We start from the raw sequence: 23,241 nt of genomic DNA on the forward strand, positions 1-23,241 counted from the left end.
TCACTTTTATAGACAAACCAGTCATCCTGTAGATTGATTGGTAAAGTTTGTTGATTTAAGGTTTGTTATTGACTCACACCATGTAAACGTCTGTACAGCTCTTCACTGTCTTTATGTCACAGGAGAAGAAGAAGACGTCCTCAGTCCTCATCCTCCAGAGCTCTGATCAGGTGTTTTCCAGGTTGGACCACAGACATCAGACCTGTGAGCTGCTGTAATACTCAGGTGTATGTGGTGTATCAGGTGTGTTAGAGGTCTGGAACCAGGAGAATCAGAGCTTCACTTCAGGAGTCAGACTCTGTTTGTTCAGACCTGTGTATATGCTGCAGTGTAAAGAAGCCTATAGGTTTTTGAAAACATGCTCATTTAGTGAATCTGAGCCTGTTAACCGACACAGTTCCCCCCCCCGCTGAACATCCAGATGTTTTTCTTTTAAGTTTTCAGCTTCTTAATGAGAAATGTGGAGGAGAACGAGGAGAAGCTGGGATGGAAAGTGTTAAAGGTCCTGGAGCCTGTGGATTTATAGACGCCTCTGCTGCAGCTCTGCAGGGTTTTACATGTTCATCACATCTGGGCCAGGAGGCCCTGCATGCCTGCAGCGGGGGGGGACAGGCGTCTGCATGTCTGCTGACAGGACGGACACATAAATACCTGGACGTCCAAATGCTGCTCTCACTGTCAGAGCGTCTGCAGGTGGACGACGGACAAGACGCCAACATGGTCGCGCTGAGGCTGGTCGCCTTCGCCTGTGAGTATCCTCTGATTCACCCAGAGGCAGTCACAGTCTCTGCTGCCTCGGGGGGTTTCTGCAAATGTATTTCTGTCAGTTGGGTGTTTAAGTTCAGAAAAACAAGTCTTAGTTTGGTCTTTTGTAAATGTCAGGATGCAGATTTCTTCCCTGGACAAAAACAGGATGATGATCAGAGGCAGCTTATAGGTGAAAGTTTGCTGATGATGGAGCTGTAACTTGTTCCCTCACTGACGAGTCAAATGTTCAAAGTATCAAAGGTTTATTGAGTTTTATAACAGATTCTCTTATGAGCTAAAGAAGAGTCTGTCAGCAGAGAGATGTTTGTTTTCAACCATCATTCATCTTGTTTTACTCTCATGCTGAATTGTGTTTTTCTGAAGGTGATCAACTGAAAACATAAAGATATCCATCACCTCCTCCTTTAATTTACTTTATATACTTATATCATATCATATCTACACTTAATCAAGTGTTTCACTGTCACTAATGATTGTTTGTGAGACAGTTTTGTCTGTGTTGTGTTTCAGTGCTGGCTGCAGCTTGGTATCTCACTGGTGCTGCTGGTGAGTTCAACATGATACTGGACCGTTTGAATAAAAAATCTTAATGACAGTAATTAGAAATGTTTCAGAGGAGACACGTCTCTGATTCTGATGCAGAGTTTGAACTGAATAACTTCAGTGGTTTTTCTGTTTAAATTGTTTAAAGTGTCAGTTCTGTCTGGACGGCATCATGACAGACCCTCAGACTACGACCTCCCCATGATGGAGGCAGCAGTCGCCATTTGACAGAGATGATGACGTCGTTTCTCAGACAGAGCTGACTGAGACAGAAAAAACACACGAGTTATAATCATCAAACTTTCTCCGACTCAGTCAGAGAGCAGTTTAACTCCTCTCCCTCAGGTCACAGACTGATCATCCCTCCTCATGTTGTCACTTTCATCACAGATAGTTTGATGTGTAGTTAGAAAACATCTGATGAAGTTCGTGTCCTCTGACCTGTGTGTGTTTTAACAGAGGGAGAGGTCATCTACGCCTGCCTCAATGACACTGCTAAGATGTCCTGTGGTGAGAAAACACACACATCCTGCTTCTCTTAGTGTGTAAATTAATAAAGACTGAACTCTGTGACTCCGTCTCTCCTCCAGAGGTCGGCACTAAGATAAACCTGGAGCACATCCTGTACAAAGTGGGCGTGGGGACGAGGTGTGGGGAGGGAAAACGTCACCCGGACGACGGACCCGACACCTTCTGCACCTTCCCCTGGGCTGAGATGGTGGTGGAGGATCTGTAAGAAAACTACAACTGCTCAGTAAATCCAGATCAGTCAGGAGCTGCAGATCAGCTGAGACGAGGGTTCAGGTCTCTGTTCACAGTCAGTGCAGAGGTGAAGTCAGAGCTGCTGTTTCAGGTGTTCAGGGCTCTAAAAGTCACAACTACAACTCCCAAGGTGCATTTAGGCAACAACCAGCCAATCACAGAGCTTCAGCCTCTGCTGCTGAAGATTTACACTTTGTAGAAACCTGAGCTGTTTCTATCAGTTCACTGTCAGATCCTGGATCAGTTTGGGATGAATTGAAGGCCTGACTTCTCCACAGCAACAGCAGCTGAGGCTCATGGGTATTGTAGTATGTAGAGCAGAAAAAAACTATGATTAATTCAAATAATGTCTAAGTCTGTCAGTTACATTACCCCGGAGGTTTCCCTGTCGATAAACATCAAGGATTCTAGTAACGCTTTCATTTATTTGTTCCATGTTTTCGAGCAAAATTCCTGTTGAAACTTTCCTCCTAATTATCTGGTACTTCGATATTTCCCACAGTTTGGTTCTGATAATAAGAGAGAGAGGATGTGTTTTAAGAAGAGCCTCTGTGGTAAATGTTGATGTAGGTGATAAACAGATGTCAGTGTCTATGAGACGCTTCACTGTGATCCTTCACTCCTCTCAGCTGCTCTGTACCTGGTTAATCCTCATTTCAGTTTTATTATTCTGTTCCAAACTGATGATGATCAACAGGTAAAACTGATGTTTCTGCCTGATGTCCACAGATCAGACCTGTAGAATAAAATCACTCATCCACTCTCTCTCAGTTGTTTACCACACTCTGGGTCTCTCTTGGAAATATCTCAGTCATTTACAGATAAAAACCTGCTCATCTTCAGATACTCGTTTCCAGGGAATCAGCCGGAGAACAAAGTGTTACCAAAGTCTTGAATGTAAAGTCCTGAGTCCTGGTTCTGCTCTGATCCTGCTCTGTCTGTGTCCAGCTGTGGGAACAGGAGGTCCTGCGAAGTCCCCGTCACTGAGCGGGTGTTTGGTGAATATCCCTGTAAGGAGGAGACCAGGTACCTGGAGGTGTCCTACTCCTGCGCCAAACCACCTCCTCCACCTCCTCCTCCTCCACCTCCAACCAAACCCGCCTGTACGTCCTTCACACTCTGCTGACTCTGTCGTGTTCTCACACCAGGTGTATTTGTTCTGTCCTCCTGAACTCAAACGTCCTGACTCTCTCTCCGTTTCCTCTGCAGGTGAAGATAAATCAGCTGCTGACGTCTGAAGCTTTATTGTTCATCTCTGTGGACAGAACAGATGAAGAGCCATCGCCTCCTGAGGACGGAGGCTGCAGTCACAGCTCAGATCTGTTGTTTCCTCCCGGACAAACCAAGGTGGTAGATTAGAGTTTAGATGTTAGAGAAGATGCCTGATGTTTCTGTTTGTTTCTGTTTGAGCTCATGTATCTAAACCATCAAACATATCTGAGCTGATTCACTGCAGGAGGATTTAAAGTGAATAAAACACGTCTTTCATTGTGTGAACAGATGATGTTTTCTTCTGTTTATTACTTTCTGTCACATCACATGATCTTCAGCAGACAGTTTGTTCTGTTGTATGAACTGTATATATCTTAACGTACATGTTGATGATGTTATGTGTTGTATAAATCACTTTATGTTTTAAAGTATCTGTGGAGTTTTCAGTTGAACAGATGAAAACGTCATTTCTCCTTTTTTTTACATGACAGCTTAAACAACTTGTTGATGAATTATTTACTGGAATGACGTAAAATGACTCGATTCTTTGTTGATTGATAAAAAGGAACAGAAACATTTAGAACGACACTTCTCAAAAACACTCATTATTTTCCACTTTTATAAATTCCTGTTTGATAGAAACAGCAGACACAGTTCATGAGTCTGAAGTCTAACGTTTCCTCACTGGGGGGCGCTGTCGGTCTGTCCAACAGGTTTAAGACTTAATAAGAAAATAAAGTTATTATCAAACACATCCAATGATCGTTTATACATTTTAGTTTTTACATAAATCACCTGAAACTGTGAAACAATTTCACCTCAAGGTGTATTTAGTTTTAATTAACAGTAAATGAGTTTTCCTTCAGATGTTAATGTGTTAATGCAGTTTTTAGTTCATAAACGTACAGTGAAACAGTGAAACAGTGAAACACTGTCTGTGTCGCTGCTCAGTTTTTATTCACCTGTGTGAGAATAAACTTGTTTTTCTCTCAGTGATGAACTGATGCAGTGTTTTTATCTCCTCCTCCTCAGTCACTGAGCTGTGATCAGCTTGTTTCCATTTCTCCGTCTGTCTGAGCAGAATCGAAAGTGAAAGCAGAGCTGACGGTGTCGGTGTGACAGAGTAAGAGCAGCAGCAGCAGCAGGAGGATGATGGAAGAAACCGAGGCACGGGTGATCGTGGAGGGGGATTGGAGTCCGGCTCAGACCAGATCCCTGAAGAACAAACTGCAACTTTACTTCCAGAGCAAGAAGAAGTCCAGCGGGGGGGACTGCCGGGTGGAGGTGGAGGACGGAGACCCGAGAGCCTCCGTGTTCTTCAGATCAGAGGAGGGTGAGTCTCCGTCTGCTGCTCCCAGCAGGACCCGGTCTCAGGTCTGTGAGGGAGGACCCGGTCTCAGGGGGGTTTAAAGGTTTATTAAGATGAGTTTAAACAGGACCAGACAGACAGAAGGAAACTGTGTTTACACTGTAAAAAATGAGACTGAAGCACCTAAAGACAGAGTTTCTGTTCAGCTCTGATCAATTAAAGCTGATCCTGTGTCAGCTGATTAAAACACAGCCAGCGCATTATCTTACACACACACACACACACACACACACACACACACACACGGTTAAAGTTGGTTAATAAACACTCCTGTCAGCTGACCTCCCAGCATGCACTGCTCTCCACTCCTCTTCCTGCTGCTGCTGAGTGAGTCACAGCAGGAAAATCAGTCTGAAGTAACTAAGTACAGTTACCTCCGTACTGTACTCCACTACAGCTGTCGTTACTGTGCACATGATAGAATATAAACTCTCCTTTGTACTTAAAGAAGAGTTTGGGTTCCGGACTTCACTTGATTTTTAAATCATGGTTTTGCTACTTTACCTTCAGTAAATGATGTCCACTGTCTGAAGTTCAATATTAATAAATGATGAGAATAACTTCAGATGTTTATCTCTTTATTCTGTTCTATGAATCTTTATTCTGAGTTACATCCATAACAGCAGCAGGTTTAACGTCTGCAGTCGTGAACAGATCTGTTCACGCTTCATGTTCCTGTGTTTTCCCTCCTCCTTCCTCAGAGACGTTTTTATGTCTCTAAACTTCACTGTAACAATATGACACACACTGATGAGCCACAACATTACAACCACCTGAGGACACTGTGGTCCACCTCCTGTCAAAGAACAAATTAAAAACCCCATCATTCACCTCAGTCAGAGGTTGTGATTGGACTCGTCTGACTCTGAGACTCGGTGCTGAACAGAAACTGTGTGGACTTGTTTCCTGACTCTGTGCTTGTGATTACAGTGAGAGACCGAGTCCTGGCCAGAGACAACCATGAAATCATCCTGGAGGGTCGAACCATCAGGTTACAGCTCAGATCTGCAGCAGTAAGTGTGAACACGTGTTCTTCCTCTCTCCTCTGTTTCTGCTGTGAGATAAAACACAGAGTCAGAAACATCCTGCAGGAAGTCACATCATCAGGGAGGGACGGGCTCGGAAAAAGGGGAAGTGTTTGTTGGTGATTTGCTTTAAATAAATTCTGGGACAAAACTCAGAGAGTGGCCACAGTTTCACTGTTCTGTTCTGTCAACATGATACTGTCAGATACTGACGGAGGAGACTGCAGTACATTTACCCGAGCAGAATACTTCAGTGTCATTTTGAGGAACCTGTTGTGTTGTTCACTGGAGTAACTGGAGTTTCTGTTACTTACATGTCATACTTTTAGTAACTGGTAACTTGTAGATTTTAAAATTCTTTGTATTTTTTGTGACTGTATAAAAACAGGTTGTCGTTGTGTCTCCTGAGTTCTAATCAGTTCCCTCTGAACGTCTGACAGAGGAAAAAAATAACTTGACCAGGAAAAGTCCAAAAAGACTTTAAGTACATTCTGTCGATGATACGTCTTCACCTCAGTGAGGTTTTGTTTGCAAGACTTTTACGTGTAATGGAATATTTTTACAGTGTTTACTGGTACTTCCTCCTCCACCTGTCAGACTCTACAGGTATCAGGATTGTGTCTGTGTGACTGATTTAAAGTGAGTAAAGTTTCTCTGTGATCAACAAGTTCATTCCTGAATGTTTGACGGCTGCAGGAGGTTTGACCTGAACTCTGCTGTGTGTGTGTGTGTGTGTGTGTGTGTGTGTGTGTGTGGGTGTGTGTGTGTGTGACGCTGCAGACTGACTGGGTGTGTTCCTAACAACCACTGATGTTTGTTAGTGACAGACGTTTATAAGTTTAGATTAGATGACGTGATGAAGGATCCGAGCTCAGAGATTATTTTCAGCAGGTTAATCTGTAAAACTCTTTTTACTGAAATAAAAACTGAGTTTTACATCAGAGTCACAGAACATCGAGTTTCTCAGGAAAAAGTTTGTCTTAAGAACCAGTTGACTTCCTGAAACAGCAGTAGAAATGATTGCCACTGACACTGACTGAACTGAGGTCAGAGTTTTACAGAGAGAGGTTAAACATTGACTCTGTGAGCAGCTGAGTGTACAGGTGTCCTGTGTACAGGAGGGTGTTTTATTAATCATCAGATATCACAGTCACTGTAGATTCTCCTGAAACCCTGAGTTCATTCAGTTTCTCTGTTCATTTGATTTGATTCATTTATCTGTTGTGAGTTCATTAAATCTTCTGAACCAGAGTAAAATGACCACATGGAAAAGAAGCGTTCATATAAAGAGTCAGACCTGAGTGTCAGTGTGTTTCAGTCTGTTAAAGATGAAGGTTTGATTCATAATAATGTCACAGGAGACAGTTTACTGCAGAATAAAGCTCTTTTACTTTTACATTTTACTGATAACACTTCTGTACTTTCAAGTAGGATTGTAAATGCAGGACTTTTACTTTAAAATATTGGTACTTTTTCTCAGCTGAGTTTTAATCTTTAACTTTCAGTTCACACTCTGTGAGTTAAACAGATTTTTAAACATGTTTAACCTTTAACATGATTTTCTTCTGTGTGATTAAAGGAGTATTTTTGTTGTCTCCTCAGAGCCCAACCAACACTGACAACGTCTCAGGTAAAACTGAACGTCCAAACACTTTGTGCTTCTCTGTTCTGAGCTCCACACACTGCAGCTCCGAGAACATGAACGAAACATAGGGAAGTGTTTCCAGGGGACACAGAAAACTGATGAACCTCGCTGAGTTACTGACATTTGAGCTCAGTTTCTAACACCACTGACGAGTAGCTGACTTTATTAACTTCACAAAGTCACAAAGCCGTGAACAACAAACATGTCTCAGTCAGGTTCGTCAGTTTTTTGTGTTCCCTGGAAACACTCCAGCACATGTTGTTAACGTCCGTCTCTCGGTGACTTTCTCACTCTGTCTGCAGCTCTGTGCTTCAAACTCACTGGTTCCTACTGAAGATCTTTAAAAACACCTCACAGATATATAGATTCATCTTTTAAAAGGCTCATTAAGTTTGTCAAACAGCTGCTCTCTGTAGTTTTTAACAAACAGGAAGACGTAGTGCAGCTGTTGGGGACTTACATTCTTATCAGGAACTGAAATGTGCAGTCATGATTGAACTGAATATGTTTGAGACAAACTCATCAAAAACTTTGTTTTTACAACGTAGAAACTTTACCCAACCCCCTCTTTTTTTTTACAGGAAAGGAACTTTCTAAAATAAAAAATTAAACCTGACTTTCTTTACCTTTGGCTTGAAATAAGAGATTTTATAAACACACTGATGTTGTGTCTCCTCAGACAATCACACACTGTCTTGTTTCATGTGCTTGTGCTCGTGCAGATAAATAATCTGAACTGGACAAACCTGATTCTCTTCATTCTTATATTCATCCACAGATTCAAAGACTCAGACGTCAGAAGGTGGAGCCGCTGCAGCCAACAAAGACGGTAAAAACAAATGGTTTGAATATGAGGAAAACAGTGAAACTACAGGAAGTTTGTGATGCAGATTTTGTGTTTATGATCCCATTGTTGATAAAGGTTTAATGTAGGCTGTGAGTCTGCAGTTTCCTCATATTTTCCCTGGAGTTTGACCAAAAAAAAACAAAAAAACAGAGCTTTCAGCCACATCTGTTAACCTTCATTAGAGGATAGTTAGCTCAGTTACAGACAGACATGGTTTAATGAGACCTCCAACATTTCCTGAAGTAATTTCATATTTCATTGCATTGTTATCAGACCTTCTAAGCATAAAGTAAAGTTATTATATTAATTTGGCTCAGTTATACTCTGATGAGGCGGTGAAGGTAGACCAGGTCTTGTCTCCTCTCAGACTCAGAGTCCGTTCAGAGCGCTGCAGTGGTGCTGGAGAACGTGTCAGACAACATGTGCAGAGATCTGCTGGTGATGCTGGTGGAGAACGTCTCAGGTTTGGACGAGAGCGGCTTCAGTCTGGAGATCATCTGGGAAACCAACAGAGCTGTGGTCACCTTCAACAAGCCTGCAGGTAACACAACACCACTGTCACCAAGACTCTTCATTTACATAGAGTCTATGTCAAAATGAGTCACGTTTAAGACCAGAATGATGAAGCCAGACTCCACTTTGAAAGGGGGATTCCACCTAAAATCTTGTGATTGCCTGTAGATATGAGATGTGAACATCATGAACTTCATTGTGAAAGACAAATGTTTACAGCCCTGTTTTCAAAGCATGTTGTATTTTCAGTCAGGTTTTATTCGTGTCCTGATGAGCCTGTGTGAGTCTTAAAGGAGTAATCTGGAGTATTTTGCAGATGCAGAGAAGTTCCTGACTGAGAGTCAGACCAGCGGGAAGATGCAGAAACAAGGACTGACCGCTCAACCACTGGAGGCAGCAAAGAGCGTCAGAGTGGAGAATCTTCCTCCAACCGTGCTTAAAGGTACAGGGCTTTGGTCTTTTCTTCATGTGATTTGAGAGAGTTGTTGCATATTTGTTGGTCTTTCAGTTCATTCTTGTCTTCAAAGTTGTTATGTGTTGTTCCTCATCACAATTGTCATATTATACCCTCAATGCAGCTCTTCATTTTAGTGTCCCAGGAAGTGTTTTCATCGTTGAACCCTTCCCACAAAGTTTTCTGTCATTAAAATTCTCTGTTTCCTTTCCAGACATGTTGGAGCTGTATTTTGAGAAGAACTGGACTCTGCCGGACAATATCGTCATGATCCCGGATGAACAGGCTGCTGTTGTCACTTTCAGTGCCCCAAAAGGTTTTTCATTTAGCTTTATAACTGTACTGATGTTTGACCAATTGACCAATTTGTTAAAGTGAATTCAAAATGTGTGAAGACACTACAGTAAGTTCAAGTCTTTGATTCTAGGGCTTGAAGATGCTGCCAACCTTTGAGAGGTCTCACTCCAACATGCTTGGAAATGGAGGGTTGGGGGACGGGTATTCAATTAGTTGCAATCAGTGTTCTCACCACTAGATATCACTAAATCCTGCATCCTGCACTAAATCCTCCTCCATGGGCTTTAATCTGTACAGCCTCCACTATTCTGGTTTCAGTCCTTCAACTAGGAGACCATGAGACACAAAGACATAGGCTATTTGTTAAAGCTACCTCGTTAACCTAGTTAAAGCTACAGGCTACAGCTACAGTGACATTCTGAGAGCAGCAAGAAAGTGTGATGATTCACTGAAAGGCTCTTGATTGTTTTTCCACTCCCATACAGTGGAATTTGATCTGTCTAATCACCATTAGGGTTTGACCTACATACGAGTACTTGTGTCTTACTGTTGTTGATTCTAAGTATGTAGAGTATGCTACACTTTCTTCCTGCTCTTAAGTCTGTATCCAATGATCAACACGTACTTCAAACCTTAGTGTGAGCTACTTTTCCATTACACATGGCCAGTCAAGTTCTCCACCAGCTGGGAAAGCTATTGTTTTATGGAGCCGGCTTTATCCATGGAAGCATTGTCATGAGAGTTAAAGGCAACTGGACTTCTTTTAGCTTTCTTGAAGAGAACTAAAATAACTACCATGACTTGAATGACTGAGAATCTACACAGATGAGGCACTGTCATGTTGAAACAGAAAAGGGACAAACACAACCTGTTAACACAAAGTTGCCCATTATTCTAAAATCTCATCATAGCATTAAGATTTCATATGCCCAGACCAAACCAGGAAAAATGGACCAAAACTAAGACCAAAAGCTGATATATTTGGGCGTATAGTGACAAGAATGACTAAATCCTCACTTCAACCATCCAAACCAACAATCATTTAAATTTAAATGCTTTGCAGCTACAAGTAGAACAGCCACTTACCTGAGCTTTCCTCCTTTATTCCCTCTGTTTTTGCAGTTGTGGAAAGCATTTGCACAAAAGAAGACTACAAGATAGGCTCCATCCCTGTTAAGGTGTATCCATACCAAGAGGTCCTGGGCACTGCCTTGTACGGCAAAGAACGACCAGCATGGAAGATGCCTGAGCCCATCACTGAGAGTGTTCACCACATCATCTGGAAATTCCTCCTGATGAAGAAACAGTTAAAAGTCATCAACGATAAGATGCGTCCGTACTTCTGCAGTGTGGACTTAGATAATCCTGAGGTGAAACTCAGCCCTCTCCCAAGCTTTTTGAGGCAGAAAGATCTGACTGCCAAACATGTAGACAACTGGGCAAGCACCGCTCTAAAGGCCTTCCGTAAACAAATGTCTCAGTACTCAGCCTTTGAATGTCCAGCGAATGCACTTGCGTGGAAAGCTGCAGAGAAAGAAGTCCGTTCGGTCGTCAGGGAAGACGCTGTCCTGGTGCTGGATGCATCCAGGCAGACTTTGACCGTGGCTGGTCAAGCTGATGATATAAAACGAATCCGGGCTCCTGTGGAGAACATTGTTCTCAAAGCCATGAGTCAGATTGAACGGCAGAGAAATGGTGTCTCTGAGGTGATGGGTTTGTCTCCTGCTATGTTCTACATCCTGAAGCAAGATGGGTTACAGAAAGCAGTATCCGACATTTCCCCTGAGATGAACCTCTCCTACGATGAAGTTGGCCAGAAGTTAACCATTTCAGGGCTCCCTGCAGAGGTTTACAAGACCAAAGCATGGATCTTGGAGAGGAATGTGCGTATGAGTAAAAAACAGCTGAATCTTCCCCCATGTCTTCTAGACTTTCTGAAGACTGTGGATGCCATGGACATGTCACAAGACCTGTTCACATCCCAAGGGATCAGTGCCATCTACAGTGCTGACAACAAAGGGGTGTTACTGTTGGGGAGTTCTGACAGTATCCTCACTGATGCAGAAAGAAAGATGAAGACAGTTCTGTCCATGCAGACTCTGGATGTTGAAGACCAGGAGGTTCTGAAACGTCACAACTGGGCGGACCTGAACCAACAACTTCTGGACACCTACAACTCCTTAAAGAAGAAAACAGTAGTCATTCAGATCCATCCAGAGAGAGGAGACAAGATAACGGTGGCTGGCTTTGTGAATCCAGTGAATGAGGTCAGCCGCAGTCTGAAGGAGTTCATCGAGAACTACTCGCGGGTTCAAGAAACCGTTCGTGTCGAGTCCTGTGCTGTTGTTCAGTTCATTGAGAAGAAAAAATCACATGATTGGTTCAGTATTGCCAAAGCTACTGATGTGACAGTCCGTTTTGATTCAGACAGGCCAAGATTCACCATTGCTGGGGCTCGTCTTCATGTTCGGAAAGCCAGAGCCTGCTTTCAGGAAATGGCCAGTGCTCTCTTCACTGACAACTTCATTGTAGACAAGCCTGGAGCTAAGAAGTACTTCCAGTCTTATGGAAGCATGTTCCTGTCTACAGTAATGAATGAGTTCAGCTGTGTGGTGGTGCTTCGTCCAGAGAATCAGGAGGAAGAGGAGGAGGAAGAGAACTATGAGGAAGAAAGTGGCCTCTGTTACTGCAAAGTGCAGACTACCAGCAGAGTTCTGGTTTCAGTTAGCAAGGCAGACATCTGTAGCTTCAATGTTGACGCAGTAGTTAACGCAGCCAATGAAGACTTACAGCACATCGGTGGCTTGGCGTTGGCACTGCTCAAGGCTGCAGGACCACAACTGCAGAAAATCAGCAACGACTATGTCTCCAAAAACGGAAAGCTACGCCCAGGTGACGCCATCGTAACAGACGCAGGTAACCTACCTTGCAAATACGTTGTACATGCAGTCGGTCCACGGTTCTCTGACTCTGACCAGAAGACATCAGTGTCACGTCTGAAGCTTGCTGTTAAAGAAAGTCTGAAACAAGCAGAGATGGTCAGCTGCTCCAGCATCGCCCTGCCAGCGATCAGCTCAGGTGTGTTTGGTTTTCCTGTCGAGCTCTGTGCTGAGACCATCGCCCAGGCAGTGCGGGAGTACTGCGACAGTCCACGAGGTCCAGGATCGTTGACTGAGATTCACCTGGTGGATAACAACAATAACACTGTCAGTGTTCTGGCCAAAGCTGTCAACCAAGAGTTCATTGACCTTGGACCGACAATGACAATACCACAGCAGGCAGGCGGGAAAGGCCCCGGAGCTTCAGGGTAAACTGAAGAAAGATTTTTTATTACATTGAACTTTTACTGTTGATCAGAACATATTACAAAGATTTAAATGATCTTTCAGTAAGATGTTCATATCAATACCAGTCTGTATGGTAAATATGAAGCTAGCTTAGCTGCAACTGAAGTGTAAAAATACTAATTAGCTGTTTTTCCTGGGGGGTTATATACTGGACTATTTCTTGGCACTGAATAGTTGCCATACAACCAGGAGAGACTGCTCTCAATCAAGAAATAGTCAGGAACATAGTCGCCTTAAAAATGTCAAATTTGTGTTTTATACTTTGTATTTTTTATGGATTCATTTCGACACCTGTTCAATCAAACAAATACAACATGTAAATCATACAGACTCTTTGGAAGGTGGATTTAAAAATTCTATCGCTCACTTCACAGTGGTCGAGGTCGAAGTCGTGGTCGTGGTAAGAGCCAGTCTCCCAGGGGCCACTGGTTTGGTGGAAAAGGAAGAGGAGGAGGTGGAGGAGGAGGAGGAGGAGGAAGAGGAGCTGGATATCATGGAGGAAAGCAGGGTAACTGGGGAGGTCAGAGCCACAGGGGACACGGCAGGCCTGAAGAGTATGGAGGGTAAAGTTTCTTTTTTTTTAAATCTAAAAAAAAAAAAAAAAAAAACTTTTTGTTTCTTCTTTTATGCATTTTTCTCTTTCTCTGTGATGACATCAATCCTGTTCTTTGATTGGCTGTAGGTCAGGGAGGTTTGAGCAGACCACAGCTGAAGGTCTGAAGATTGTTCTCTGCAAGGGAAACATTCAGGACCAGAAGGTGAGTAACTGACCCTGCAGTGCCTTTTAAAGCTTCTAGTAACAACAGAGATTTAACTTTACTTTTTTACTATCTTTTTTAATGATATGGTCAGAAGTCAACTTCAGATCCAGATTCAGGGATAGTTGCAGTTTTTTCTGCTCAGCTGCTCAGTTAAGACAACAGAGTTTTGTTAATCACACACATTTACACCAGTCAGGTTTTGATGCAAACATGTCATCAGCTGGTCCACCAAAGCTTCGCCTTTCTTACTGTACTAATGTTGATGGGAGTATTTTGGCACTAAGTGTGGAAGGAATTGATGTATTGTATAATCATCTGACATTTTTTCTTACCCCACATGTGAGGTTCCTTTAATTCTGTTTAGCATTGCATTGTTGAAGAGGAGTGTCTATCTACAATAAACTCAAAAAGCCAGTGATGGCAGTCTGCAATCTGCTTTAGACTTTTATCTGTAAAGTTCGAAGGCACCACCACCTTCGAACATGGTTGGATCTCTGTCTGACTTTAATACCTGGTTTGCATAGTTTTCCAAACAAGGTAACATGAGATTTAAGTATTATTTACATTTTTGTCATTATTATTCCATTATTCCTTTAGCTGTAATAATAATTATTACTATTATTATTATTATTATTATTATTATTACTACTACTATTTACCTTTTGACCTAGTCTGTGTATCTGCAATGCAATCTTTCTCCTACCCCATTCCCCCACCCCCCTCTCTTTCTGTCTAAACCCAACCGGTCGAGGCAGATGGCCGCCCACCTTGAGTCCGGTTCTGCTCGAGGTTTCTGCCTCTGAAAAGGAAGTTTTTCCTTGCCACAGTCGCCTAGTGCTGCTCATGGTGGGATTTGTTGGGTTTTTCTCTGTAAATCTTATAAGATAAAGAGTACGGTCTAGACCTGCTCTATATGTACAGCGTCTCAAGATAACTTCTGTTGTGAATTGGCGCTATATAAATAAAATTTGACTTGACTTGACTTGACTACATGCAGTGTAGTCAGAGTACCAAGCCAGCCTTATTATACATTGTCAGTCATGACTTTCTTTGGTCATATAGGTTGTTTCCTCTGGCACAGACCTTTAATGAATCTGTGTCAACAACAAATCAATTCCTCTGATCAGTTTTAAGTTGTAATCAGGAAATACTTTTTAATTAAGAAATAACTTTAAAAAGTAGTCCCATATTAACCCACATTAATTTTCCATTGATCAAATAAGTAACTGATCCTTTTAGCTGTCATCCTGATCTTGTGTTCATTGCTGTGATTTTGGTCCACAGACTGACATCATCATCAACACCATCTCAGAGAACATGAATCTGAACCAGGGAGCTGTTTCCAAAGCGATCCTTGAGGCGGCCGGGCCCGGTCTGCAGTCAGCTGTTCGTTCTGAAGCCGGAGTGGCCACACTGCAGTACACCGACGTCGTCGTCACCGACGGTTTTAATCTCAGTTGTCAGAAAGTCTTTCACACTGTTTGCCCTTTTTGGGACAACGGAGCAGGACAGGCAGAGGAGGTGAGAGGTTTCAATCAAAGATTCAGAAACACTGTCATGATTATTTGTGCAGTTATTGGATAAATTTAAAGGAATATTCCACTGAAAAATAAAAAGTCCAGCCTTGTAACAGAGCCTTACTTACAGTATGTCACAGTGGGGATTTTTAATGCTACCTTTACCTCTTAATGCTCAAAAAGTGAGACTGCAAGAAGACTTACAAAATAGACTGTTAAAGTAGTTTTCTAATTTTCAAGTACAGTTTCCACACAAGTCTGCACATGTGCGTGATTATGCGACAGACATGATGGATGCATCAACTTCTCAGAGACAGTAGCCTATTTTGGCCACAAGAGGGCAGTAAATTACAGGATGACTGCAAACAGGCAAAATCAGATCTTCACTGTTCTGCAGTTTAAAAAGTTACAAAATGGAAGCAGACACTGGTTCCAGAGGTATTTTTCTCACTGTAAAGTCCCAATTCAAAGTTTTATTTTAAGTATTACCTCCAGTGTTCTTTGATGAAGAAAGGAGGATTCTTGTGGATAACGTAACCCAGTGGTTTGATGGAAAACTGACTCTTTAGTAGAACCTAGTGGCAGCATTAGTAACTACAGCTCCATTCTCAACCCTCCACCCCCATACTCCTACACAGTGTAAGGATTAAGTAAGCAACATTAAGAGGAAATATTACAATAAAGAACTGAGTGCAGCACTTCAGTAAATCTACTCTGTTAATTTGCTCTGTAGCTCCAGAGCATGTGATGTGTAGTTTGATCGAACAACTTTACAGTCAAAAGGTTATTTTTGGAACCAAATCAGCTCCTTTCATCTCTATATACAAGTTTATTCTTACTGAGTTTATTGGCCTGTACAGCAGTTTGTTGTAGTTGTTGTCCAGTCTCACCTGCTCTCTCTGTGTCCTCTTTTTCTCTCAGGCGTTAATAACCATCATCAGATATTGTCTGAAGGAAGCTGAGAAGCATAAGATGGCGTCCCTGTCCTTCCCGGCAATCGGTACAGGAAACCTGAGCTTCCCCAGAGACCTGGTGTCCAGAGTCCTGCTGAGAGAGATCCACTTATACAGTTGCAAGAGAACCCCTCGCCATCTGAGAGAGGTGGACATCGTCGTTCACCCCAGCGACAACGAAACTGTGGATGTAAGTCTCTGATTTACTAAAGGTAGTGCAGAATGTTTTACTTTGTTTGGTTCAGTGCAAACAAGCAAAGCCAGAATAATGAGCGGCCCTCTGAGCCAGATCTCTGTTTAAAAGAAGCTGATGTTGCAGTTCACTGTTAAATCAGTGGAGTTCTTCAGATCAAACAAACACCACATGTGTATCACAGGAAAAATCAGCTGTATTAATATAATATTCTGACATATTTTTGTCAGTGTTTCACCAGGGAGTTCAGAGGTCAGACTGGTCAGAGAAACATTCAACGTGAAGCACAGGAATTTAACGAGTCACCAGTTCAGCAATCAGTCAGCCAATCACAACAGTCCTCAGGTAAGAAGCCTCCAACACCTGTCATTTATATCTTTATTTATACCCTCATTCATGAGCGATAAAATGAACAGAAGAAATCTGTAAATAGAGATCTGAGAATGTGAGGAGTCGTATCTGTAAACCAGGACAATCTGCGTCTCATCAACTTTAACACAAAGTCTTCTCAGCCTCGTCCTTCAGTCGGGTGTCGTCCCCCTCCCTCGGTGTGTACCGGATGCAGATGGGTCAGCTCGCCCTCGAGGTGTCATCAGGTGACATTACCAAGGAAGCCAGTGATGTCATCATCAACTCCTCCAATTCGGACTTTACTCTCAAAGCAGGTGACCAACCTGGAAAAATCCTCCGACTGGAGCTTTCCTGTTTTCTTCTGTTTCTCTTGGAGTGAACGTTGTGTTAACGTAGTGATTTCCATTCACCTTCATGTTACATTTTCATTGTGTGGAAATGGAGAGCAGACACTTTGAGCTGTTAATTTCTACAATGTTTTCTTAATCAGTTTGTCAGATATACCATCAGCACAAACTGATCAGTTCACATTGATCTGACACAGGCAAGTAAGACTTGAAAAGCTGGAGAAGCACATTTAGACACATTTAATCAGGATGAATAACTCACACAAACAGACTGTTATCATGACCGTGTTATCAGATTGATTTAAGCCCTTATTTCCTTGTTACACACATAACCAACATGTTCAAAGTGTCCAGAAGGCTGGAAGGTTAGTTTACCTAAAATCTGATTCGAAGAATGATCAGTGACTCAACAGAAAACATTTACTGGTATTTTCTTTTTCAGATCCTCCTCTTTCTGTTTAAACAGGAGCAGCAGCTCCTCTTGAACCTGTTTCTCTCTCTTCATTGTATGTCAGGAGTCTCCAAGGCGATCTTAGACCGCGCTGGACTCTCTGTGGAGCTGGAGTGCTCGCAGATCGGTACGTACTGAAACTGAAACTGAACCTGCTTCACCTTCATTCAGTTTCAGCCCAGTCACAGCTGAGAACATCCCAGTGCATCTGAAGACAGAGTGCAGATCTACTGAAACAAACCGAAACAATGCATATTACATGATACATGAAAATCTGAATCAGTCAATGTCTTAATTTCAAAGCCTGCAGCAGAAAATATTTCTCTTAGGATGAATTTTAAGAACTGTAATGTTTATAAATGTTCACATTGTCTTTATTAATCATCTTCAGTCTGTACTGTATCTTTACTTACTTCATTTCCTAAAACAGCCTGACTGTTGTTTGGTTCCTGTCTCTAGTGAACTCTCCCGGTTACCAGCCTGGTCCACTGATCCTGACCTCAGCTGGAAACCTGCCCAGCAAACACATCATCCATGTCGTCGGCCAGAACGATCCCGCAAAGATCAAGGACATGGTTTACTCAGTACTGAAGGTCTGTGAGGAAAACAAGTTCAACTCGGTCTCCTTCCCAGCACTGGGAACAGGTCTGTACATCACTGTTCTCACCTTAAGCAGATACACAGAAACACTTTCATTTTTACTGTGTGTATTTAAGACTCAAAGACTCTGGTTTCTCTAAAACATTCCTGTTTCCTCTCACTTGTTTTTTCTGTTTATTGGTTCATTCCCGTCATTTCACTGTGCAGTCATGCTGTTTGGATTTCCAGTCAAACTTTGATTTAATGGGTTTTTTTCACTCATCTCACTCTGTTGGAACAGACTGATCTGATGTGTAGGAAGATGAAAAGTAGATTGAGTCTCACAGACCTGCAGAGGACTGTGATACAGTTTTTACTGATCAACACATCAATTTTCTGTTGATCAGCAGCTCTAAATTTAACTGTTAACAGTGTAGTTTGGAGAAATCCATTTTCCTTAAAGACTTGATCAGTCAGAAACCATTTAAATATCATGTCTGTAGACTGTGTGGTACCATGATGTCTCTGCACCCTGATCCTTTTATCATCCTCATCATCCTCATCCTCATCATCACCACTCCTTTTCTGCCTGTTAGGTCAGGGAGGGGCTAACCCCTCAGCGGTGGCAGATGCGATGGTGGAGGCGGTGGTGGAGTTTATTAGGAAGAAGCACCCGAAGTCTGTTCGCAGCATGAAGATCCTGATCTTCCAGACGGCCATGATAGCAGAGTTCCACAAGAGCATGAAGAAGAGAGAGGGAGCGGAGGTGGAGGAGAAGAGCGTCTTCACCAAGATCAAAGGTTTTTTTTAACTCCACCTCCTCCTTTCTTCCTGTTCATGTTGATGAGGAATGCTCAGAGAGTGATTTGGTCATTTCTTTCTCAGAAATGAAAGGATAAAGCAAGTGTTTAGTCTGTAGCTGCTCACTGTAGATTTTCCAGCAGTGGATTAATCCACATTTGGTGCTGTAGTGAGTATTTGTGGCAGGAGGAAGGTGTGTGTGTAGGATTGATTTAAAATAAACTACAGTGTGTGTTCATTGTGCTTTTTGCTGTTTCAGACACTTTCACTTCGTTGCTTGGACTGGGGGAGGAGCGGCCCAGTGCTGAGGACCTGGTCCTGGAGCAGGAGGAGTTTGAGCCCACGGTGTTTCAGCTGTGTGCTGACAATGAAAAGGTTCATTCTTTCACTTCATGTTTTAGCTCTTTGCTTTGGAAGGAGCTGAGTTATTTTTTAATGTGACTGACATAAATAATCCCAGCAGAACAGCTTGACACTAAAAAAGTTAGAAAACTAAAGTGAGAATGTGAATTTTAATAAAACTTTCCATGTTGAAAGCAGTATACAGTAGAACTGCTGTTTATTTAAAGTAGTAGTTCAGCATTTTTTGAAACTAGTTCTTTCTGAGAGGCAGAACACTGTTCATCAGTCTTGGCTCTTTTTGTAAGTACAGAGCTGGAGTAAAGTTATGGTTAGCCTAGCTTAGCATAAAGACTGGAACCCCTGCTCTGTCTATAGCTCAGAAATCCACCGACCAACACCTCTAAAGTACGGTACACTGTACATTACAGTCCACTGTAGTTTGACAACTAGTAGCTCCATATTATGCATCAATACCTGATTCTAACCTCTCAACCATTTCCCCATCACTGCAGGCTGTGAGTCAGGCTAAGAAAAGGATAACAGAGCTGATTGTGGCTGAACAGGCACAGAAAACCATCACTGACCCGTACATCAGTCAGCTGACGCAGGCCGACATGGAGCAGCTGGGGAACCTGCAGAGGAAACTGACAGTCAGCATCCGTCTGGACAAAGGACTGGAAGACCAGGAGCCCAAAATCCACCTGGAGGGTCTGACCAGGGACGTCTTCACCGCTGAGTCTGAAGTCAGGTCAGCAAACAGGGACCACGTTCATTTATGATAATAAAGCTTCAGTCCAGTATTTCTTTAATGTTTTTATTTCTTTTTTTGACCATCAGGGACATCATCCGAAGGGTGGAGAGGAATGAGAACTTAAGAAGCAAGGCCCTCCTGACAAGTGGACTGGTAGAATGGCAGTTTCAGCACCATAGTGGGACAATGGTGCCCTTCGACATCCACACCAACCTTAAACTCGAGGAGGCCTTCGAGAAAAAACAAAGTGTGAAGATCAAGATCAATAATGACACATACACTGCTGATCCAACTTTTAAAAAAGCTGATTCAGCAAATGGGCGTAAACACTTGGAACTTCTTAGAAAAGAGTTAAAAGGTGAGTGATTCACATCATCCAACAGAGATTTGTTGAAATGAAAACATGTACAGTACAACCAGAGTCCCACGTCTTTAAGACTTTCTGTGTTCTGCTGTACCCATCACTCATGTTCTCGTAGACAGAGCTGGCTATTCACAGTTCTCTCTCCAACCAGCTGATGTACATGAACTCAGAGTAAAATATGAACAACTGTGTTAGAAAATATCTGGTTCTGTGATAAACAGTCAAAGGTACAAGAAGTCTGTTGACATGGAAACTGAAGAGAAGTCAACTATAACTCCCAAGGTGTATTTTGACAGATCTTAATAATAGAATAATAGAATACACTGTTGTGAAAACTGTAGACTGATAGATTCCTGGTCAATTTTGGACAAAGTCATTTGATTCTCTATTAAAGTGAGAGGTTCAAGTGTCTTATGTCTGTCTCCATTAAAATCTTACCTTCAGTCAGACTCCTGTTTTGATTCTTTCAGATGACGCTGTCCTGCCTGGGAACTGGAATGACATGAAAGGCAGCCTTCTGAAGCTGTTTCCTGTGACTCAGGGATCTAAGGAATACAGTGATGTGGAGACAGAACTCACAAAGACCGGTCTTACTGCGAACATCATCAGTGTATGTTCACTTTCTGATAAGTCAAACTATATATCGATCATTTCAGTCAATTTTCTCAAAGTCATAATCCTCAAAATCATTACTGTATCTTATTCCCTTCATCTTTAAAACAATGAAATCATCAGTTTATATACGATGATTTCAAAATGTTCTCAGACTGTGAAAAGTAAAAACTGTATCTGATTTGAATTTGGTCGCCATCCCCTTTGAATTAGTGAAACGCTGCTGCCACACTTGGAGGAGGAAGAGGTAACAGGAATAAAAGTCCAGCGAGTATGGTTGGTGTGTTAATGCAGCCCAAAAACTTTCACGTTGTCATGATGGAACATGCAGTTGTAGTCTTGCACTGTTGATTGAAGATTTTGGATAATATTAGAGATATTATGTAACAGATGAGAGCTGGACTATGTATCTACTGTATTTAATATTGTTAAATTTAACATTGTTTGATAACATACCATCAAATTAAAAAAGAGAACACAGAATGAATAACATGTTGTAACTGTGTTGGCAGATTGAACGGGTCCAAAATACGACTCTGTGGCAGAGCTACCAGCTCATGAAGAAACAACTGGAGGTGAAGAACAAACGTACAAACAACGAAAAGCTGCTCTTTCACGGCACCGGAGCCAACTCCATCGATCTCATCAACAATCAGGGCTTCAACCGCAGCTACGCAGGAACACATGGTAACCAGAGCAACGACTCTATATGAGGAATATTTTTAAATGAATACTGAGAGAAACTAGTTCTGCAATAGTAGTTGATGACTCATGCAGTCTAAGTAATTATAGCCACTTTGTGTTGGGTTTGAAAATGTCTGACTCTCCACAACTGTTTCACATTACTGTAACAAAAAGGATTCATAGTAGAATTTCTGTTCTGATATGTTTATGGTTAATATTTAGTTAGATTTGGCAAACAGGGCATTGATGTATTCTGTTCATACTGTCTTGGCCTTCAGTCCTTAACATATTATCTTTGCTGCAGCTGCGATGTACGGTAATGGCTCCTACTTTGCTGTGGACCCTGCCTACTCAGCGCGGGGCTATGCCAAGCCTGACACCAAGGGGCACAAGCGCATGTACCTGGCCAGAGTCCTGGTTGGTGACCACACCCAGGGAAGAGCTGGTTTGATCGCTCCGCCCTCCAAAGGCTCTGGGAATGCTGCAGATCTGTATGACAGTGTTACTGATAACGCTGCCAACCCAAGCATGTTTATTGTCTTCAGTGACATACAGGCATACCCAGAATACCTTATCACATTTACATGAACTGCCACGATCACACTATGCTGATGTACTGATAATGTTTAAATTCACTCTGCAAAATCAAGTTAAAGTAACGGATATAATATTGTAGAACATTTTTAAAGGGGCAGTAGTCATTTTCTTGATGGAATTTCCAAACTCTCATGAACACATGCAGAAGAAAAAATCACACTGTCTCTGACAGAAGGTTAAAGTCATTTAAAAAATAAATATATTACAAACACATCATATGTCATTTTCACATTGTATTCTCTGTTTGTTTTTGGATATAGTTTGACATTTATCAGAGGAAGACTGTGTTAGCTGCTTTATTTAGAATTGGATTAGATTTCAATCAGTTCAGTTCCATCTTTGTGTGATGTAGAACAATATGTTGGACGTTGTGTTACATTTCTTCAGAAATGTAAACAATATCAGGGTTAGATAGCTTCCACAGATCACACTTGATTGATCAACTTGATTGACTCAAATTATTTCTTTGGTAAACAGGACGTTGCAGCAGCGGTGTTGTTGGTAACAAATGGTAAATGGTGTTTTCATTCTGAAACATAATATCTGGGCTACAGCTTTAGCTTTCTGGTATTTTCAGCCATGCTAGCACCATGGCTCTGTGGGTAGCAGTGTCATTCTGTTGGTCTGTCTCTTTTGTCCAGACTCAATTATTTCAACAAATATTGGTTGGATTATCATGGAGCTGTGTTTTCCTGGTTGTTTTCCTGGTTTTCTGACTTTTCATCCAACACCATCATCAAGTCTTGTTAATAGAGTGAGTGCAGACACTGTAACTGTGCTGAACAGCTGTGACTATGTTCCTGTAAACTTCATTTGCTTTCAGTAAAGATTGAAATCTGAATTATGTCCAGTGTGTTTGTGCTATGAAACATAGCGTATTACCATGGTATTCCATTGCCAATAACCCAAAGTAGGATACAAAACTGAAATAATACATTTTTTAGCACAACTTTAACAAACACAGGGTGCCCCTGGGAACTACTTTTTCAGCTAAAAATACGTATATTGAGCACACAAATTATTGCATTTGAGAGACCTATTTTATCTTTTTTACTTCTAACAGACTATTTCCAGAATGTGGTATTTGTACTTTTACTTAAGGATCTGAATACTTCCTTCACCACTGGAATTGTATTGTTATTGTTTGAGAGGATGA

General features: G+C 42.0%; 2 protein-coding genes across 4 annotated transcripts; both read left to right on the forward strand.

Moving 5' to 3' along the window:
- The first annotated feature begins 17 nt into the window (after window positions 1-17).
- LOC108875148 (protein eva-1) lies at window positions 18-4,370 on the forward strand. Of its 3 annotated transcripts, none has more exons than XM_018663873.2 (7): window positions 18-243; window positions 438-748; window positions 1,279-1,314; window positions 1,771-1,821; window positions 1,902-2,043; window positions 3,022-3,176; window positions 3,283-4,370. In XM_018663873.2, exons 1-7 carry the CDS (start codon window positions 230-232, stop codon window positions 3,309-3,311), a joined length of 738 nt encoding a protein of 245 aa, XP_018519389.1. In that variant the 5' UTR covers window positions 18-229; the 3' UTR covers window positions 3,312-4,370. The 3 variants fall into 3 exon arrangements, with proteins under 3 accessions (XP_018519389.1, XP_018519409.1, XP_050930840.1); XM_018663893.2 differs by having other exon boundaries at window positions 18-204; XM_051074883.1 differs by having other exon boundaries at window positions 18-748.
- LOC108874995 (protein mono-ADP-ribosyltransferase PARP14) lies at window positions 4,367-22,926 on the forward strand. Its single transcript, XM_018663632.1, has 23 exons — window positions 4,367-4,618; window positions 5,585-5,667; window positions 7,282-7,309; window positions 8,103-8,153; window positions 8,539-8,712; window positions 9,001-9,126; window positions 9,353-9,454; window positions 10,558-12,742; window positions 13,157-13,345; window positions 13,465-13,540; window positions 14,828-15,064; window positions 15,982-16,203; window positions 16,437-16,551; window positions 16,719-16,871; window positions 17,420-17,482; window positions 17,815-18,000; window positions 18,531-18,734; window positions 18,995-19,110; window positions 19,590-19,825; window positions 19,915-20,186; window positions 20,663-20,802; window positions 21,317-21,491; window positions 21,793-22,926. Exons 1-23 carry the CDS (start codon window positions 4,435-4,437, stop codon window positions 22,074-22,076), a joined length of 5,601 nt encoding a protein of 1,866 aa, XP_018519148.1. The 5' UTR covers window positions 4,367-4,434; the 3' UTR covers window positions 22,077-22,926.
- The last annotated feature ends 315 nt before the right edge of the window (window positions 22,927-23,241 follow it).

Source organism: Lates calcarifer, linkage group LG13 (genome assembly GCF_001640805.2).
Source record: "Lates calcarifer isolate ASB-BC8 linkage group LG13, TLL_Latcal_v3, whole genome shotgun sequence".
Lineage (NCBI taxonomy): Eukaryota > Metazoa > Chordata > Actinopteri > Centropomidae > Lates > Lates calcarifer.

Bases quoted from the DNA above. Each gene is read 5' to 3' on its own strand.
- LOC108875148 (XM_018663873.2), top strand. The intron at 1,315-1,770 runs GTGAGTTCAACA...GTGTTTTAACAG, and splicing joins GTATCTCACTGGTGCTGCTG to AGGGAGAGGTCATCTACGCC. The intron at 3,177-3,282 runs GTACGTCCTTCA...TTTCCTCTGCAG, and splicing joins ACCTCCAACCAAACCCGCCT to GTGAAGATAAATCAGCTGCT.
- LOC108874995 (XM_018663632.1), top strand. From the start codon at position 4,435: ATGATGGAAGAAACCGAGGCACGGGTGATCGTGGAGGGGGATTGGAGT. The intron at 16,204-16,436 runs GTAAGTCTCTGA...TATTTTTGTCAG, and splicing joins GCGACAACGAAACTGTGGAT to TGTTTCACCAGGGAGTTCAG. The intron at 19,111-19,589 runs GTTCATTCTTTC...CCATCACTGCAG, and splicing joins TGTGTGCTGACAATGAAAAG to GCTGTGAGTCAGGCTAAGAA.